Source organism: Pseudophryne corroboree, chromosome 8 (assembly GCF_028390025.1).
Source record: "Pseudophryne corroboree isolate aPseCor3 chromosome 8, aPseCor3.hap2, whole genome shotgun sequence".
Lineage (NCBI taxonomy): Eukaryota > Metazoa > Chordata > Amphibia > Anura > Myobatrachidae > Pseudophryne > Pseudophryne corroboree.
In genome coordinates this window covers 147,632,393-147,653,526 of record NC_086451.1, presented here as the reverse complement: position 1 = coordinate 147,653,526, position 21,134 = coordinate 147,632,393, and the positions used below count along the sequence as shown (strand labels likewise).

The 21,134-nt window shown below is 46.0% G+C and overlaps 1 protein-coding gene across 1 annotated transcript in view; it reads left to right on the top strand.

Moving 5' to 3' along the window:
• The window catches only part of LOC134947576 (chromosome-associated kinesin KIF4-like), a 602,740-nt gene that overhangs the window by 497,819 nt on the left and 83,787 nt on the right, over nt 1-21,134 (top strand). The window contains exons 15-16 of the mRNA XM_063935595.1: nt 7,975-8,078; nt 8,201-8,294. Coding sequence (XP_063791665.1) covers nt 7,975-8,078; nt 8,201-8,294 — 198 coding nt within the window. The remainder of the gene's footprint in view (nt 1-7,974; nt 8,079-8,200; nt 8,295-21,134) is intronic.

The window sequence follows — 21,134 nt, the reverse complement described above, 5'->3', positions numbered from 1 at the left end:
CTGAGCTCTTCAAGATCTAGAACTAGCCCTGTCATCGATTTTAAATGTGAATAAGGGGCACTATTATGTGACATAATATGAATCAGGGGCACTACGTTTGGGTTAATGTGCATAAGATTGTAATACTGTGTGGCGTAATTTGAATTGTGGGTACCATTGTGGACACGCCCCTTCCTTGTGTGACCACACCCCTTTTTGCAGTGCGCGCTATCCCTTTTTTACGGATGGAAGGGCGCAAATTTATTATTTGCAGGGGGGCGCCTAACACTCTAGCACCGGCCCTGTCTGCTGATTAGCGCTTTTGATTGGTATTGGTAGAACAGGGAATCAATCCGTAGATGTATGGTCCCCATAAATCTGAGGGGCATGTTTGTTTCCTGCCCTTGCTCTTGAATAACATTTCTAAATGCCAATAAATCTAGAGATGTGCGGCAGGCACTTTTCGTGTTTTGTGTTTTGGTTTTGGTTCTAATTCCACTTTCGTGTTTTGGTTTTGTCTTGGTTTTGCCAAAACCACCCTTTCGTGTTTTGGTTTTGGTTTTGGATCTGGATGATTTTTGAAAAAAAACATAAAAACAGCTAAAATCACAAAATGTGGGGGTAATTTTGCTCCTACGGTATTATTAACCTCAATAACAATCATTTCCACTCATTTCCAGTCTATTCTGAACACCTCACACCTCACAATATTGTTTTTAGGCCTAAAAGTTGCACCGAGGTGTCTGTATGACTAAGCTAAGCGACACAAGTGTGTGGCACAAACACCTGGCCCATCTAGGAGTGGCAATACAGTTGCAGACAAGATGGCACTATTCAAAAACTAGTCCCCAAACAGCTCATGATGCAAAGAAGAAAAAGAATTGCAATGAGGTAGCTGTATGACTAAGCCAAGCAACACAAACAATTGGCCCATCTAGGTGTGGCACTGCAGTGGCAGACAAGAGGGCAGATATCAAAAAAAGGCCCCTAACAGCACATCATGCAAAGAAGAAAAAAAGGTGCACCGAGGTTGCTGTAGGCCTAAGCTAAGCGACACAACCACCTGGCCCATCTAGTAGTGTCACGCAGTGGCTGAATGTCGAGAGTGGGACGCAATTGTTCGGTCCACTGACAGCATCTCCAGCACGCTCCAGTCACTTTAAAAAAAATCTGCATATGGTGGACTTATACGGCAGTACCCCAGGACTAATACAGCAGTACCCCTGGACTCATACGGCAGTGTCACACAGGATGGCACTTTTCAAAACCTAGGCCCCAAACAGCACTTCATGCAAAGATGTCGAAGAGGTGCAATGAGGTAGCTGTATGACTAAGCCAAGCGACATAGATACAAAAGATTCTCTGGAGATAAATACAAGTCTTGAGGAAGTCCCGATTTACGACGGGACGAAACGCGTTGACGTCATATCCCCGTTTGCTGCCACACACTGACGGAAGCATCGTACGAGCACTTTCTACAACGGCCTCGTTACAAGCGCAAACTGGAGCTCCGTTTACCCGCAAGCCAGGACCGAGACTGTGCCAAGTCCAGCGGCCACATCGGAAAGCGGTAACTGGGAGCAATTAATTTCATACCCGCCGGCCAGAACTGAGATTGCACTTTAGTGCGGGCGGTGGATAATTACACTGACAATCACAGGAACGTACATCTCTCCGGGTGACTGCACTACTAGATATTCCCGTAAGCTCGGGTAAACTATTATACAGCAGCATCCCTCTGCACTGGGACGCCAGGAGCAGGAGGATAGGAGAGACTCTTTTCCTTGCAGAACTGTCAGTGAATTGTTACAGCTTGACACATTATTTAGCAGATTGCAAATGGTCTGTTTAGTGTCTAAAGAGGTACATTGTTGCTAATAATCATACAGCGCTAGAGGCTATTTGATGCTTCCCAATTGAGTGTGTGGTATACAAACCAATCCCTTGATTTTATAACTTTTATGTGTAATATATTGTTTATTAATTGAAGTAAAGATTAATTGATTTATTTATAAAGCAGATTCTATGGTTATTTATTTCAGTTTTGAGCATAAGCAGACACCTAAACCTTTTGAATTTAAAGGTATATAAATACACACTAGCGCACCACTTATCTTTGTGTTTTTTAAGCCAAGCGACATAAACAATTCCAACTGGAATTATACGTCCAAATCACTGAAATTAATTGGCAAGATCACTGTAATTATACGTCCAAATCACTGGAATTAAATGGTAAGATCTCGCTATCGCCTACCTAGTTAAGTGAAATCTAGATGGGATTTGTTACCGGGGACACAATACCTCCATCAATTGTCTAAATCCCACTGCACTAATGGCGGATACCGGACGCACGTCTAACGCCAATATAAGTGTCAAGGCCTCAGTTATGAGGGCTTCCATCGTCATGTGAAGCTGAACCACTAGCCATGAACATAGGCCAGGGCCTCAGCCGTTCCTTGCCATTCCGTGTCGTAAATTGCATATTGGCAAGTTTACGTTTCTCCTCAGACCATTTCAATTTCTTTTTTTGGGTCTTTTTACTAAACTTTGGCTTTTTGGATTTTACATGCCCTCTACTATCACATTGGGCATCGGCCTTGGCAGACGACGTTGATGGCATTTCATCGTCTATGCCATAGCTAGTGGCAGCAGCTTCAGCACTAGGAGGAAGTGGTTCTTCTTGATCTTTCCCTATTTTATCCTCCAAATTTTTGTTCTCCATTATTTTTTGGGAGTTATATGAGACAATATGCGTCACAGGAATGACTGGAATTACTGATGACACAGGACACTACCACTGGTCTGATGCAGCACAACACAGAAACACTGTAAGGGACTTGTTGTTGTTGTGAACTTGTTATTATTATTATACGGCAGCAGTGGACATATAGCAGCAGCGTATACCACTGTGACTGCCTGGTCACTGGAATGACTGATGGCCAGGACATTACCACTGGTCTGATACAGCACAACACAACAACACTGTAAGGGACTTATACAGCTACACTGGATATATGGCAGCAAAGGACACCACCACTGTGACTGGTCACTGGACTGATGCTGCACAAGACACTTTCCCTGGTCTAATGCAGGACAACACAGAAACACTGAAAGGGACTTATACAGCTACACTGGATATATGGCAGTAGAGGACACCACCACTGTGACTGGTCACTGGACTGATGCTGCACAAGACACTTCCCCTGGTCTAATGCAGGACAACACAGCACCACTGAAAGGAACTTATACAGCTACACTGGATATATGGCAGTAGAGGACACCACCACTGTGACTGGTCACTGGACTGATGCTGCACAAGAGAGACACTACGCCTGGTCTGATGCAAGACAACGCAGCAAAAATGCAAGCGACTTATACAGCAGCCAGCAGCACTGGGGACATATAGCAGCAGAGGACACCAACACTGTGACTGGCTGGACTGATGCAGCACAATACACTGACTACACTGGACTGGACTGAGCAGCACAACACAGCACAAGACTAGCCACCCCACTTTCCCGCCCACACAGACACTGAGTACTCTCAATACACTCTCCGAGACTGGAGTGAAAATGGCCGCCACGCGCGGCTCCATATATGGAATCCAAATCCCGCAAGAATCCGACAGCGGGATGATGACGTTTTGCCTCGTTCGGGTTTCCGAGTCAGGCGGGAAAACCCGAGCCGGGCTCGTAACCGTACTCGAATGGTGAGGTTCGGTACGGTTCGGTTCTCTGAGAACCAACCCCGCTCATCTCTAATAAAAACCCCTACATACAAAACTGACACTAACTTAAACCTCCCACTGCTGATATCATTCAAAAAAACTAAAAGCTTTATTCTCCCCAGAAAACACAACACATCCACGGGCATATGCAGGTGTGCAAGGTATACCCATCTAATCGCCTCTTATAGCCTGTCTGTTCTGGTTTGCTCACTTGCTTCTTCAACAGAAGAAAATACAGTTTAAGAGAGAATAACAATAAGGAGTTAAGGGGGAGATTTATCATATCTTCTAAAGAAGGCAAGTGGAGATGTTGCCCATAGCATTCAATCAGAATGTAATTATAGTCTATACAATGATACTATAGATAAAATCTTGTTCCTATGGGCTGCGCTTCCAGTTCACCTGTTCAGTAATTTAGGGGGCGATTTTGTATTCAGTTTGTAAACCGCACATTCAGGGGTGTCTGAGATGATAACACAAATCACACGTGATGTGGCTGTTTTTGACACCATTACCACATGTGTTGTAGACAAAACCGACCTGGCAAATCCGATTGTGAGACACCGTTTTACTTAGCAGTGTGACTGTGTGGAGTCAAGTGCCTTTAAATATAGCGGTATGCTCCAGTGCTTTGTAATCCCCTCCACCCATGGCAGGACGCCAGCACGTCCCACTGTCAAGACGATTGGGAGACCGGCTGTCAGTATTGTGATGCCGCTATCCTGTGCAGCGCCGGTATGTAGACGCCGGGATTGCGTCTCCTTCGGGATACTGGCATCGATATATCGACTGGTCACAATACCAATGCTGTCATCCTGATGGTCATGATCCTGACAGGACGAAGGGAAGTATTGTATTGTATTGTATTGTATTGTAACGTAACTTCACTACCTAACCTTCCATTACCGCAGCCTAACCCTAACCTATCCCCTTAGTGCCTAAACCTAACCCTCCTCCCCTTCCCGCAGCCTAACAATGGGGGTCATGCCGAGATGATCGTAGCTGTGCTAAATTTAGCACAGCTACGATCATTCACACTGACATGCGGGGGGACGCCCAGCACAGGGCTATCCCGCCCCGCATGTCAGTGCCGCCCCCCCCCCCCCCCCCCGCAGAAGTGCAAAGACATCGCACAGCGGCGATGCCTTTGCACTTCAAGAGTAGCTCCCGACCAGCGCAGCTTTAGCGTGCTGGCCGGGAGCTACTCCTCGCTCCCCGGCCCACAGCAGCTGCGTGTGACGTCACGCAGCCACAGCGGGACACTCCCCGCACGGTCCGGCCACGCCTGCGTTGGCCGGACCGCGCCCCCATAACGGCGGCCAAACACCGCCATGCCACCCCCTCCCGCCCAGCGACCACCTCTGCCTCAGAGGCGGTCGCTAGGCAACGACAGCTGGCATGCGCCGGCGCATGCGCAATTCCGACCCGATCGCTGCGCTGCGATAAATTGCAGCGAGCGATTAGGTCGGAATGACCCCCAATAACCCTCCCCCTCCAGCATGGGGATGTTGACCTGTTTGGAATTCTGTCATAGGTGTTCTGACAGGTGCCTGGATTCCGGCGTCTGTTAGGTGCAGTTCTGACAATGCTGCATTATCCCCCAAATGTTGGAGTCAGACACCAGTTGTGCCAGCATCTTCCGATAGCCCACTGTGTCACACCGGAACGTGGATCTCACCTTTATTGTTTACAAATTCTACAGAAAGTGTTATGCTCAGGAAGACATGCTTCCCATGTGAACCGCAGGCTTGTCTTGGTAACTGGAAACATATCTAGTTATGTGTGAGAGGCTAGCTTAATTCTCCCACTTAAATTTAATGACATGATTGGAAAATGTCATATTGATTGCCAAAGTATAAAATTATATTAGCCAGGATCATCAAAAATAATAGAAAGCTTAGCTAACATACACCATTAAGTTGCATTACTTGACATGACCCAGCCCTGCTTTTTCTCTAAGATCTGAAACAAAACTTATATAACGTAATGTTTAAGTAGGTTTCTTGGTGTTACAGTGTCCGTGGAGGATTTTTCCACAGACATTGGGCCTAATTCTGAGTTGATCGCAGCATCAAATTTGTTAGCAGTTGGGCAAAACCATGGCCCTCATTCCGAGTTGTTCACTCGCAAGCTGCTTTTAGCAGCTTTGCACACGCTAAGCCGCCGCCTACTGGGAGTGAATCTTAGCTTCTTAAAATTGCGAACGAAAGATTCTCAAAATTGCGATTACACACCTCTTAGCAGTTTCAGAGTAGCTCGAGACTTACTCTGCCAGTGCGATCAGTTCAGTGCTTGTCGTTCCTGGTTTGACGTCACAAACACACCCAGCGTTCTCACAGACACTCCTCCGTTTCTCCAGCCACTCCCGCGTTTTTCCCAGAAACGGTAGCGTTTTTTCTCACACGCCCATAAAACGGCCTGTTTCCGCCCAGTAACACCCACTTCCTGTCAATCACACTCCGATCGCCTGAACGAAGAAAAAGCCGTGAGTAAAATACCTAACTTCATAGCAAATTTACTTGGCGCAGTCGCAGTGGGAAATCGCTGCGATGCGAAGAAATTTTCCGAGCGAACAACTCGGAATGACCACCCATGTGCACTGCAGGGGGGGGGGGGGGGAGGGGGGGGAGGTTTCAGATATAACATGTGCAGAGAGAGTTAGATTTGGGTGGGGCGTGTTCAAACTTAAATCTAAATTGCAGTGTAAAAATAAAGCAGCTAATATTTACCCTGCACAGAAACAAAATAACCCACCCAAATCTAACTCTCTCTGCAAATGTTATATCTGTTCCCCCTGCAGTGCACATGGGCCCTCATTCCGAGTTGATCGGTCGCAAGGCGAATTTAGCAGAGTTACACACGCTAAGCCTACGCCTACTGGGAGTGTATCTTAGCTTCTTAAAATTGCGACCGATGTATTCGCAATATTGCGATTACAAACTACTTAGCAGTTTCTGAGTAACTTCAACCTTACTCTGCCTGTGCGATCAGTTCAGTGCTTGTCGTTCCTGGTTTGACGTCACAAACACACCCAGCGTTCGCCCAGCCACTCCTCCGTTTCTCCAGCCACTCCTGCGTTTTTTCCGGAAACGGTAGCGTTTTCAACCACACGCCCATAAAACGCCGTGTTTCCGCCCAGTAACACCCATTTCCTGTCAATCACATTACGATCGCCGGAGCGATGAAAAAGCCGTGAGTAAAAATACTATCTTCATTGTTAAATTACTTGGCGCAGTCGCAGTGCGAATATTGCGCATGCGTACTAAGCGGATTTTCATTGCGATGCGATGAAAAATACCGACCGATCAACTCGGAATGAGGGCCATGGTTTTGCCCAACTGCTAACAAATTTGCTGCTGCGATCAACTCAGAATTACTCCCATTGTTTCTGTAAGAGAGCAGAATTGAATGGCGTCACTTGTATAAACAAATGCAAATATAGAGAAATAAAGGGTTTTTTGTTTCTTCTATGGTAACATAACATATGCTTTTATAGTTAAAATTAAAACTAGTAATCTATATTTTAAAATAAACCTACAAAGAAAAGTAAACTTACGGTGGCAATTCAGTTGTTTTTGGGCACTTGTAAATAATGGTCACCCGGCGAGCGATATTCAATTGTTTTGCTGATGGGTGCGAGTGCTGTGGGCACCTATTACTTATTGCACTTGGCGCAGCCAAATGCATTGGGTTTAGACGGGTAAAGCAGCCAAATACGGGCAAAGTATTAGGTGCACTGCTGAAATGGCAGTTTGGGCAGCCAAAAGCCTGACTTTAGACCGAATTCTGCTCACCACCTCAGGAAGGTGAGAGCAGAAATATAGGGTGCCCGTGAAACTCCTGACTGTCGGCACAAACAATTGATTAGCTCCCATCACTTGATAGAGTGGGTGGAGTTTCAGCCAGCTGCTGGGTCTGATTAGGCGAGATTCCCCCATGCTTGCAGTTTTCGGATGCAATAAGGATTTATCTTCATACAGTATAACTACATTCTGAGGTAGTGTTATATAAAGTACGTTTTCTTACTCATTTTATAATGTTTTTTATTTCTACCTGAATAGCAGAAAATATTAAAGTGCTGTAGAAAGCAATAGCTTGCATTATCTTCTCCATTAACCCATTGCTAAATAGCAGGGATGCTTAAATTATGTGGAAAGTTCTGCATATTTTTAGTAGAAATTTGCTTGATGATTATAGCTCAGGGTGCTTAATTGTAATGTAGTATGTAAAGTTTATGACTGTTACTGACAGTGGTCATTGTTTTACAGTGTGAGTGGATCTGGGTTCTTCAAGTCCTCTGTGTGGTCCTGTTTACCTTGATATGGATGTATGTTACCCTGATCCCCAAAAATGACATACACAGTTTCAATGAGTAAGTATTCTGCCGTACTCTCTATTTCCCAGACACTCAGTCTGCTGGTGGATTATGACACTGTATGTTCTTATCATATGTGACACGTGTGCCATCATCATATATGTGTAATGTTTCTGCAGGGAAATCTTCCGACTCCTGGGCTTATGGCAAGATTGGTCTATTGTGCTGATCACAGTGACTGCTGTTCTACTCACATATTTCCTCTTACTGCTGGTATGTGTGCATAGGTTGGTGATATTGGTGAGGGTGAAACACAAGGTTTGGCAGATGTATGTACAATAAGTGACTTGTGACCAGTGTTTCCCAGAACACTTTGCAAATCACTGACATTAAGATTTGGCCAATGCCCGGCATCGCAGGTCAGTAACTGTTAGAGAGACAGATGTTTCTTGACATTAGAATATATGAATAAGAATTAAACTAAGCGATTATAGGATCAGCTGTAGAAATGCCAAGACAGAGAAAATGTAATAAAATTTATAAATACTGTTTGATATTCATTTAGCGCCTGGCGCCAACATGCATGCTTCATTTTACATGCTTACACATGCTCAGCAGCAACAAAGACTGTGCCCAACTTTACAAATAGCCCACGTGTTCAGCCAGCAGTGGTTGGGATTTGTCAGTCTAACATATATGCTTTACTGGGGAAGACTTGCTGGGTGTATGACCAGTACCGCAGTGCATAGAACTACGGATTACAGGCATGACACTTGGCACTAGAGATGAGCGGGTTCGGTTCTCAGAGAACCGAACCCTACCGGACTTTGCATTCCGAGTCCGGATCCGAGCCAGGCTCGGATTTTCCCTCTTGACTCGGAAACCCGAACGCGGCAGAACGTCATCATCCCACTGTCTGATTCTCGCGGGATTTGGATTCCATATAAGGAGCCGCGCGTCACCGCCATTTTCACTCCATTCTCGGAGATTGTATAGAGAGGACGTGTCCTCAGTGTTCAGTGTGTGTGTGTTGGGGCGGGAAAGTGGGGTGGCAAGTGTTGTGCTGCTCAGTCCAGTCCAGTGTAGTCACTCTGTGTATTGTGCTGCATCTGTCCAGGCAGTCACAGTGTTGGTGTTCTCTGCTGCCATATATCCAGTGTAGCTGTATAAAGTGGTGCTGTGTTCTGCAGACCAGTGGTAGTGTCCTGTGTCATCAGTAATTCCAGTGATGATATACGCTGCTGCTATATGTCCACTGCTGCAGTATAACAATTATAACAACCTGATGGGCTGCATCAGACCAGTGGTAGTGTCCTGTGTCATCAGTAATTCCAGTGACGATATACGCTGCTGCTATATATCCACTGCTGCAGTATAACAATTATAACAACCTGTTGGGCTGCATCAGACCAGTGGTAGTGTCCTGTGTCATCAATAATTCCAGTGACGATATACGCTGCTGCTATATATCCACTGCTGCAGTATAACAATTATAACAACCTGTTGGGCTGCATCAGACCAGTGGTAGTGTCCTGTGTCATCAGTAATTCCAGTGACGATATACGCTGCTGCTATATGTCCACTGCTGCAGTATAACAATTATAACAACCTGTTGGGCTGCATCAGACCAGTGGTAGTGTCCTGTGTCATCAGTAATTCCAGTGACTATATACGCTGCTGCTATATGTCCACTGCTGCAGTATAACAATTATAACAACCTGTTGGGCTGCATCAGACCAGTGGTAGTGTCCTGTGTCATCAGTAATTCCAGTGACGATATATGCTGCTGCTATATGTCCACTGCTGCAGTATAACAATTATAACAACCTGTTGGGCTGCATCAGACCAGTGGTAGTGTCCTGTGTCATCAGTAATTCCAGTGACGATATACGCTGCTGCTATATGTCCACTGCTGCAGTATAACAATTATAACAACCTGTTGGGCTGCATCAGACCAGTGGTAGTGTCCTGTGTCATCAGTAATTCCAGTGACGATATACGCTGCTGCTATATGTCCACTGCTACAGTATAACAATTATAACAACCTGTTGGGCTGCATCAGACCAGTGATAGTGTCCTGTGTCATCAGTAATTCCAGTGACGATATACGCTGCTGCTATATATCCACTGCTGCAGTATAACAATTATAACAACCTGTTGGGCTGCATCAGACCAGTGGTAGTGTCCGGTGTCATCAGTAATTCCAGTGATGATATACGCTGCTGCTATATGTCCACTGCTGCAGTATAACAATTATAACAACTTGTTGGGCTGCATCAGACCAGTGGTAGTGTCCTGTGTCATCAGTAATTCCAGTGACGATATACGCTGCTGCTATATGTCCACTGCTGCAGTATAACAATTATAACAACCTGTTGGGCTGCATCAGACCAGTGGTAGTGTCCTGTGTCATCAGTAATTCCAGTGATGATATACGCTGCTGCTATATGTCCACTGCTGCAGTATAACAATTATAACAACAACGTGTTGTGCTGCATCAGACCAGTGGTAGTGTCCTGTGTCATCAGTAATTCCAGTGACGATATACGCTGCTGCTATATGTCCACTGCTGCAGTATAACAATTATAACAACAACGTGATGTGCTACATCAGACCAGTGGTAGTGTCCTGTGTCATCAGTAATTCCAGTCATTCCTGTGACGCATATTGTCTCATATAACTCCCAAAAAATAATGGAGAACAAACATTTTGAGGAGAAAATAGGGAAAGATCAAGAAGAACCACTTCCTCCTAGTGCTGAAGCTGCTGCCACTAGCCATGACATAGACGATGAAATGCCATCAACATCGTCTGCCAAGGCCGATGCCCAATGTGATAGTAGAGGGCGTGTAAAATCCAAAAAGCCAAAGTTAAGTAAAAAGAACCAAAAAAATAAATTTAAATCGTCTGAGGAGAAACGTAAACTTGCCAATATGCCATTTACAACACGGAGTGGCAAGGAACGGCTGAGGCCCTGGCCTATGTTCATGGCTAATGGTTCAGCGTCACATGACGATGGAAGCCCTCATCCTCCCGCTAGAAAAATTAAAAGAGTTAAGCTGGAAAGAGCACAGAAAAGAACTGTGCGTTCTGAGATGGTATCACAAATCCCCAAGGAGAGTCCAAGTGTGTCGGCGGTTGCGATGCCTGACCTTCCCAACACTGGATGGGAAGAGGTGGCTCCTTCCACCATTTGCACGCCCCCTGCAAGTGCTTGAAGGAGCACCCACAGTCCAGTTCCTGATATTCAAATTGAAGATGTCACTGTTGAAGTACACCAGGATGAGGATATGGGTGTTGCTGGCGCTGAGGAGGAAGTTGACGATGAGGATTCTGATGGTGATGTGGTTTATTTAAGACAGGCACTGGGGAAGACACCTGTTGTCCCTGGGACGAAGAAGCCCATTGTGATGCCTGGGCAAACTACCAAAAAAGCCACCTCTTCGGTGTGGAATTAATTCTCCACAAATCCGGACAACAGGTGTCAAGCCATCTGTTGCCTCTGTCAATCTGTAATAAGTAGGGGTAAGGATGTTAACCACCTAGGAACATCCTCCCTTATACGTCACCTGCTGCGCATTCATCAGAAGTCACTGTCAAGTTCAGAAACTTTGAGTAAGAGCGTAAGCAGTCCACTGACACCTAAATCCCTTCTTCCTCCTGTACCCAAGCTCCTGCAAGCCACACCACCAACTCCCTCAACGTCAACTTCCTCCTCAGTCAGGAACGTCCGTAGTCCTGCAGGCCATGTCACTGTCAAGACTGAGGAGTCCTCTCCTAACCGGGATTCCTCCGTAGGATCCTTGAGTGTTACGCCTGCTGTTGCTGCCGCTGCTGTTGTTGCTGCTGGGAGTCAATCGTCATCCCAGAGGGGAAGTCGGAAGACCACTTGTATTACTTCCTGTAAGCAATTGACTGTCCGACAGTCCTTTGTGAGGAAGATGAAATATGACAGCAGTCATCCTTTTGCAAAGCGGATAACTGAGGCCTTGACAGCTATGTTGGTGTTAGAGGTGCGTCCGGTATCCACCATTAGTTCAAAGTCACTTAAAGATTTGATGGAGATAGTGTGTCCCCGGTATCAAATCCCATCTAGGTTCCACTTCTCTAGGCAGGCGATACCGAGAATGTACACAGACGTCAGAAAAAGAGTCACCAGTGTCCTAAAAAATGCGGTTGTATCCAGTGTCCACTTAACCACGGACATGTGGACAAGTGGAACAGGGCAGACTAAGGACTATATGACTGTAACAGCCCACTGGGTAGATGTATGGCCTCCCGCAGCGGCACCAGTAGCAGCATCTTGCAAACGCCAACTCGTTCCTAGGCAGGCTACGCTATGTATTATCGCTTTCCATAAGAGGCACACAGCTGACAACCTCTTACGGAAACTGAGGAACATCATCGCAGAATGGCTTACCCCAATTGGACTCTCCTGGGGATTTGTGATATCGGACAACGCCACCAATATTGTGCGTGCATTACATCTGGGCAAATTCCAGCATGTCCCATGTTTTGCACATACAATTCATTTGGTGGTGCAGAATTTTTTGAAAAATGAGAGGGGTGTGCAGGAGATGCTGTCGGTGGCCCGAAAAATTGCGGGCCACTTTCGGCATTCTGCCACTGCGTGCCGAAGACTGGAGCGCCAGCAAACACTCCTGAACCTGCCACGCCATCAACTGAAGCAAGAGGTGGTAACGAGGTGGAATTCAACACTCTACATGCTTCAGAGGATGGAGGAGCAGCAAAAGGCCATTCAACCTTTTACATCCACCTACGATATAGGCAAAGGAGGGGTAATGCACCTGACTCAAGCGCAGTGGATAATGATTTCCGTCTTGTGCAAGGTTCTCCAACCCTTTCGAACTTGCCACACGTGAAGTCAGTTCAGACACTGCCAGCTTGAGTCAGGTCATTCCCCTCATCAGGCTTTTGCAGAAGCAGCTGGATAAATTGAAGGAGGCGCTAAGACGGAGCAATTCCGCAAAGTATGTGGGACTTGTGGATGGAGCCCTTCATTCGCTTTGCCAGGATTCAAGGGTGGTCAATCTGTTGAAATCAGAGCACTACATTTTGCCCACCGTGCTCGGTCCTAGGTTTAAAGCCTACGTTGTATCTCTCTTTCCAGCAGACACAAGTGTGCAGAGGTGCAAAGACCTGCTGGTTAGTAAATTGTCAACTCAAGCAGAACGTGACCCGTCAACAGCTCCTCCTTCAATTTCTCCCGCCACTGGGGCTGCAAGGAAAAAGATAACATTTCCTAGCCCACCCGCTGGCAGTGATGCAGGGAAGTCAGGAGCGAAAGCTGATATCTGGTCCGGACTGAAGGACCTGCCAACGATTACTGACATGTCTACTGTCACTGCATATGATTCTGTCACCATTGAAAGAATGGTGGAGGATTATATGAGTGACAGCATCCAAGTAGGCATGTCAGACAGTCCGTACGTATACTGGCAGGAAAAAGAGGCAATTTGGAGGCCCTTGCACAAACTGGCTTTATTTTACCTAAGTTGCCCCCCCTCCAGTGTGTACTCCGAAAGAGTGTTTAGTGCAGCCGGTAACCTTGTCAGCGATCGGCGTAGGAGGTTACTTCCACTAATTGTGGAGAAGATGATGTTCATCAAAATTAATTATAAATTCCTTCGGGAAGACTTTACCAGCAATTGCCTCCAGAAAGTACACAGGAACCTGTGATGGTGGATTCCAGTGGGGACGAATTAATACTCAGTGAGGAGGATGTACATGCTGAAAGGGGTGAGGAATCGGAGGATGATGATGAGGTGGACATCTTGCCTCTGTAGAGCCAGTTTGTGCAAGGAGAGATTGATTGCTTCTCTTTTGGTGGGGGCCCAAACAAACCAGTCATTTCAGCCACAGTCGTATGGCAGACCCTGTCGCTGAAATGATTGGTTTGTTATAGTGTGCATGTCCTGTTTATACAATATAACGGTGGGTGGGAGGCCCAAGGACAATTCCATCTTGCACCTCTTTTTCTTCTTTGCATCATGTGCTGTTTGGGGACTAGTTTTTTTAAGTGCTATCCTGTCTGTAACTGCAGTGCCACTCCTAGATGGGCCAGGTGTTTGTGCCGCACACTTGTGTCGCTTAGCTTGGCCATCCAGCTACCTCATTGCACCTCTTTTTCTTCTTTGCATCATGTGCTGTTTGGGGCCTATTTTTTAAATCTGCGATCCTGTCTGCCACTGCAGTGCCACTCCTAGATGGGCCAGGTGTTTGTGCCGCACACTTGTGTCGCTTAGCTTGGCCATCCAGCTACCTCATTGCACCTCTTTTTCTTCTTTGCATCCTGTGCTGTTTGGGGCCTATTTTTTAAATCTGCGATCCTGTCTGCCACTGCAGTGCCACTCCTAGATGGGCCAGGTGTTTGTGCCGCACACTTGTGTCGCTTAGCTTAGTCATACAGACACCTCGGTGCAACTTTTAGGCCTAAAAACAATATTGTGAGGTGTTCAGAATAGACTGGAAATGAGTGGAAATTATTGTTATTGAGGTTAATAATATTGTAGGAGCAAAATTACCCCCAAATTCTGTGATTTTAGCTGTTTTTATGTTTTTTTTTCTTCAAAAATCATCCAGATCCAAAACCAAAACCAAAACTCGAAAGGGTGGTTTTGGCAAAACCAAGCCAAAACCAAAACACGAAAATGGATTTAGAACCAACACCAAAACACAAAACACGAAAAGTGCCTGCCGCACATCTCTAAAGTTGGCACACTGCTAGTGTAATCCTTTTATTTACAACTTGACAGTCTCATTGCAGTGGATGAGTGACACCATACATCTAAAGCATGTTTTCTTAAGTGCTACAGTGCAACATGTATATATTGCAGAGTTCTTAGGTCAGTCTGAGATGTTACTGTAACCTTTTCTGTGAGCTCTTCATGCAGACCAGGTGCAGAATGTAGATGCTGGGTAACTTATTGTTTTCTTTTTGTGTCTTTTTCCCTTTCTTTGGACAAGTGTAATTGTGATGTGAACTTAATATCAGCTAGGTGTGTTCGGCCTCTCCATTATCTAATCCTCAGTATCGTCATTGGTGCATGTCCCTCTTTTTTTTTTTCTTTCTCCCCCTTTCATCAGCCCTCCTAAAGTGTTTGTCGTTACAGTAGCTCGTACATTACCCACATTATAAAATTAAATTGTAGATGTACTGTAAGACACAAACTTTCCTCATTTTGTCAGCATTATTCCGCTAATTGCATGGCTTCTAAGTGCTCAGCAAGTGAGCAAATAAATAACTTCCTTCAAATGACTTTGGAGTCAGGTGTGGAAATTCAGGCAGATCGGTCGTTAAAGCGGCCCGGAGCCATTGCTCCTGTCTGTATGATTGGCTCTCCTATCTACTAAGTTGTCTACTAAGTTCAACTTCTGTCTGCTCTTTTGTTGCTGGTTTGTATTTGCTCTCCAATAGGCATAGCAATGCTGTATTTCGCTAAGGATCAACCTTTGTTGCTCCCTGGTCAGTCAGATGAAGTCTCTTGTTTGGAAAATTGCAATCTTTACATTCTAATCCTAGCACGCCGCTCATGATTGCATAAGGAAAAAGTGTATATTATTTCCACTTTTGACCATTCTTCCCCTATTTAAAAATATATATATAATTTATTACAGTATGAAGCTATAAGAAAGCCCAGCCTGTACACTGGGAAATAATTATCTAAACATTATGCATACACAGCAGTTGAACTACAAATTTAGAAGGGGCAATGCAAAAAAGTGAATAAAGGGCCTAATTCAAGCTTGATTGCAAAAGCAAAATCTTCCTCTGATGGGCAAAACCATGTGCACTGCAGGGGGGGGGGGGGCAGATACAAAGTGTGCAGAGTGTTAGATTTAGGAGGGATGTGTTCAAACTGAAATCTAAATTGCAGTGTAAAGATAAAGCAACCGGTAATTTTCCTGCACAGAAACAAAAGAACCCACCCAAATCTAACTCTCTCTGCACATAGTACATCTGCCCCCCCCCCCCTCCCCTCCTTCCCCCGTGCACATGGGGCCTAATTCAGACTTGATTGCAGCAGCAAAATTGTTCTCTAATAGGCAAAACCATGTGCACTGCAGGTGGTGCAGATATAATAAATACAAAAACAGTAAAAGGTTAAAGAAGGAGAACGTAGGCCTATTAAAAGATGAATTGGGAGCTTTGATGAACGATGATAAAATAAAAGCGGAAATACTAAACAATTTTTTTCCCATCAGAATTCACCAGGGAGGATCAGACGGTGAGAGTAGTGCATAACGATAGTGAAGGTAATGACTCTTGGCTTGATGATTGTTTAAGTGAGGAAGTAGTACTGGAGAGACTAAGCAACATAAAGATTAATAAATCACCAGGCCCAGATGGTTTTCATCCGAGGGTTATTATGGAGCTTAGGTCACAGCTAGCAAAACCCCTATACTTGATTTTCCATAGTTCAATTACTGTAGATCAGGCATGGTACCAAAGGATTGGCGCATAGCTGAGGTAGTGCCTTTATTTAACAAGGGAACTAAAAATAATCCTGTTAACTATAGACCAGTTAGTTTAACCTTTATAGTGGGTAAAATATTGGAAGGTATTTTGAGGGATAGCATAGAGGATTATCTGCAGGCCACTAAGATTATTAGCAAAAGGCAGCATGGGTTTGTAAGGGACAGATCATGTGAAACTAACTTAATTAGCTTCTACGAGGAAGTGAGCGAGAATTTTGACCAGGGAAAAGCAGTGGATATGGTGTATTTATATTTTGCAAAAGCCTTCGATACAGTGCCTCACAGGAGACTGATCATCAAATTAAGGGAACTTGGCCTAGGATGTACTATTTGTACAGTACCAGTAGTCAGCGGAATACCATAAGGGTCCGTACTTGGCCCGCTACTGTTCAATATATTTATCAATGATCTAGGAATAGGCCTGGAAAGCACAATGTAAATCTTTGCAGATGATACTAAACTGTGTAGGGTAATTAATTCAGAAAGCGACGTGGAGTCTCTACAGAATTACTTATTTAAACTTCAAACCTGGGCGTTTAAATGGGGAATGAGGTTCAATATAGAAAAATGCAAAGTTATGCATTTTGGGACAAAAAACACACATGCATCCTACACTCTAAATGGGGAAAATATAGGGGTAACTGGTGGAAAAAGATTTTGGGGTGCTCATAGATAATAGGCTTAATAACAGTGCACAATGTCAAAATGCAGCAAAAAAGGCAAGTAAAGTGCTTGCGTGCATAAAACGGGACATTCAGACAAGGGACGAGGATGTAATCCTGCCACTGTACAAATCATTGGTTTGTCCGCACCTGGAATATTGTGTTCAATTTTGGGCACCATATTATAAAAAAGATATCGGGGAACTAGAAAGAGTTCAAAGGCGAGCTACTAATTTGATTAAAGGTTTAGAGACACTGGAGTACAAGAAAAGGCTTACTAGGTTAAATATGTATACACTAGAAAAGAGGCGTCTAAGAGGAAACATTATTAATATTTTCAAATATGTAAAGGGTCATTACAAGGAGTTAGCAGGTGATTTGTTTATTAAAAGAACTCTGTATAGGACACGTGGGCACTCACTGAGGCTAGAGGAGAGAAAATTCTGTACACAACGTAGGAAAGGGTTCTTCACGGTAAGGGCAGTAAAGATTTGGAACTCCCTGCCGGAGAAGGTAATAATGGTAGACTCTGTAAATGCATTAAAAACTTATTGGACAAATTTCTAACTGGAAAAACTATCCAGGGTTATAGAATTTTACATAATGACATTAATATCTGGGAGTGGTAAGAATCATAGTTGTCAATTGGTACTAAACCATTACTTCAGCTGGTGCATTATAATTAGAGATGAGCGGGTTCGGTTCTCAGAGAACCGAATCCTACCGGACTTTGCCTTCCGAGTTCGGTTCCGAGCCCAGCTCGGGTTTTCCCGCCTGACTCGGAAACCCGAACGCGGTAAAACATCATCATCCCGCTGTCGGATTTTTGCGGGATTTGGATTCCATATAAGGAGCCGCGCGTCGCGGCCATTTTCACTCCGGTCTCGGAGAGTGTATTAAAAGGACGTGCCCTCAGTGTTCAGTGTCTGTGTGGGGGCGGGAAAGTGGGGTGGCGAGTCTTGTGCTGTGTTGTGCTGCTCAGTCCACTCCAGTGTAGTCACAGTGTTGGTGTCCTCTGCTTCCATATATCCAGTGTAGCTGTATAAAGTGGTGCTGTGTTGTGCTGTCCAGTGTAGTCAGTGTATTGTGCTGCATCAGTCCAGCCAGTCACAGTGTTGGTGTCCTCTGTTGCCATATATCCAGTGCAGCTGTATAAAGTGGTGTTGTGTTGTGCTGCATCAGACCAGTGGTAGTGTCCTGTCTCATCAGTCATTCCAGTGACGAGCAGAGGCGTAGCTAGGGTTTTCGGAGCCCAGGGCAAGATGGGAAATGGCGCCCCTCCCCCCCCCCCCAAAAAAAAAAAACACACCAAAAGAAGCATGAGCGCGCTCGCCGTAAAAATGGGCGTGGTCACGCACCTGAAAATGGCCCACAGTGCCAGTTACATTGCCCCACAGTACCAGATACAATGCCCCACAGTGCCGGATACATGCCCCACAGTGCCAGATACATTGCCCCACAGTGCCAGATACATTGCCCCACAGTGCCAGATACAATGCCCCACAGTGCCGGATACATGCCCCACAGTGCCAGATACATTGCCCCACAGTGCCAGATACAATGCCCCACAGTGTAGGATACATGCCCCACAGTGCCAGATACATTGCCCCACAGTGCCAGATACATTGCCCCACAGTGCCAGATACATTGCCCCACAGTGCCGGATACATGCCCCACAGTGCCAGATACATTGCCCCACAGTGCCAGATACATTGCCCCACAGTGCCGGATACATGCCCCACAGTGCCAGATACATTGCCCCACAGTGCCAGATACATTGCCCCACAGTGCCAGATACAATGCCCCACAGTGCCAGATACATTGCCCCACAGTGCCAGATACATTGCCCCACAGTGCCAGATACAATGCCCCACAGTGCCGGATACATGCCCCACAGTGCCAGATACATTGCCCCACAGTTCCAGATACATTGCCCCACAGTGCCGGATACATGCCCCACAGTGCCAGATACATTGCCCCACAGTGCCAGATACATTGCCCCACAGTGCCAGATACAATGCCCCACAGTGCCAGATACATTGCCCCACAGTGCCAGATACATTGCCCCACAGTGCCAGATACAATGCCCCACAGTGCCGGATACATGCCCCACAGTGCCAGATACATTGCCCCACAGTGCCAGATACAATGCCCCACAGTGCCAGATACATTGCCCCACAGTGCCAGATACAATGCCCCACAGTGCCGGATACATGCCCCACAGTGCCAGATACATTGCCCCACAGTGCCAGATACATTGCCCCACAGTGCCAGATACAATGCCCTCCAGTGCCGGATACATTACCCCACAGTGCCAGATACATTGCCCCCACAGTGCCAGATACAATGCCCCACAGTGCCAGATACATTGCCCCACAGTGCCAGATACAATGCCCCACAGTGCCGGATACATGCCCCACAGTGCCAGATACATTGTCCCACAGTGCCAGATACATTGCCCCACAGTGCCAGTTACATTGCCCCACAGTGCCAGTTACATGCCCCACAGTGCCAGATACAATGCCCCACAGTGCCGGATACATGCCCCACAGTGCCAGATACATTGCCCCACAGTGCCAGATACATTGCCCCACAGCGCCAGTTACATTGCCCCACAGTGCCAGTTACATGCCCCACTCGTTACATGCCCCATTTAGTGCCAGTTACATGCCCCACTCAGTGCCAGTTACATGCCCCACTCAGTGCCAGTTACATGCCCCACTCAGTGCCAGTTACATGCCCCATTTAGTGCCAGATACATGCCCCACTGTGCCGCCCCCCCCCTCCCGGTCACTCACCGCTGATGATATGTGAGGGGAGGAGGCCTGCAGTACCGGTGGTGAAGTCCAACAAGGGGATCTGGCTCTGACCTGTAGCCCCTCCCCCAGCCCCAGGGCGCCATTTACTGCTAATGTTTCCGCCCTGGAGCTGCATTTCTCTCTCTCCCTCACTCTCTGTCAGCATTTGGGCGCCATTACACACACAGCTGCGCTGATCTGGGACTCCTGGGCAATGCCTCCTCTGTAAAGCCGCCTGCATCATCAGCACTGTGCATTTACAGGACACTTAAGTATTCTACATGTCATTAGACCGTGTTAGTTAAGAACAAGTGCACTTTGTCAGGGTTATTTAGTACAAGTACCCTGTGATATACATCCAGTGTTTACTGTGCATTACTATATCTATATACCTAATTATCTTTACTTGTGTAGTGCAGTTTCTACAGTATTACTAGTCCAGTGCGGTTTTATTGTTATCTGTGATAAGTTCTGCATTGTACATGTGACTGTGTGTGTGTGCCAATAGCTGCTGTGTGATTTCCATTCTGTGTATCTCACATCTACTGCTATCCCTATATTCTGTACCCTGAAGGGGGCTATGTGCGGCAGGGTTTTCATATAATATAGTGGTTTTCACAGGATATACTTTTTTTGGTATTTTCTCTGTGTTTTACAGTCACCATTTACCTCTTAAATATTCTGTGTGTGCTCTGCCTGTAGTCACACTATCCGGGGGGATTTTTGTTAGGTATTCTGTCTGCTTTTATTGTACTATTCCACCCTACGGTAACGCTTTCATATAATGTCAGCTCGTCAGGGTGAGGGTTCAGTGGCAGACCCTGCGTCTGGCAGTGTTCATGCCTTGGATGTCTCTGGGGAAAATATTGCAGCTGATGGTTCAGGTGCTGGGGGCTGTGTACCCCTTAGTCAGTTTCCTACGTCGGGGGTAACTACTGACCCACCGTGGGCTACATTCTCTAATATACTGACTACGCTGGTAACTAGACTTGCGCCCCCTATGGGACCTCCTGTGCCATTACAGCCACATATTGTCCCTGCAGTTAATCCACCATGGGCAGATGCTCTGTCCTCTCAGTTACAGCAATTAAATCAGTCTTTGGCCAAGCAAACTCCTAACCCTCGTCTGCGTAAGACCAAAGTGTCCTCTAAGC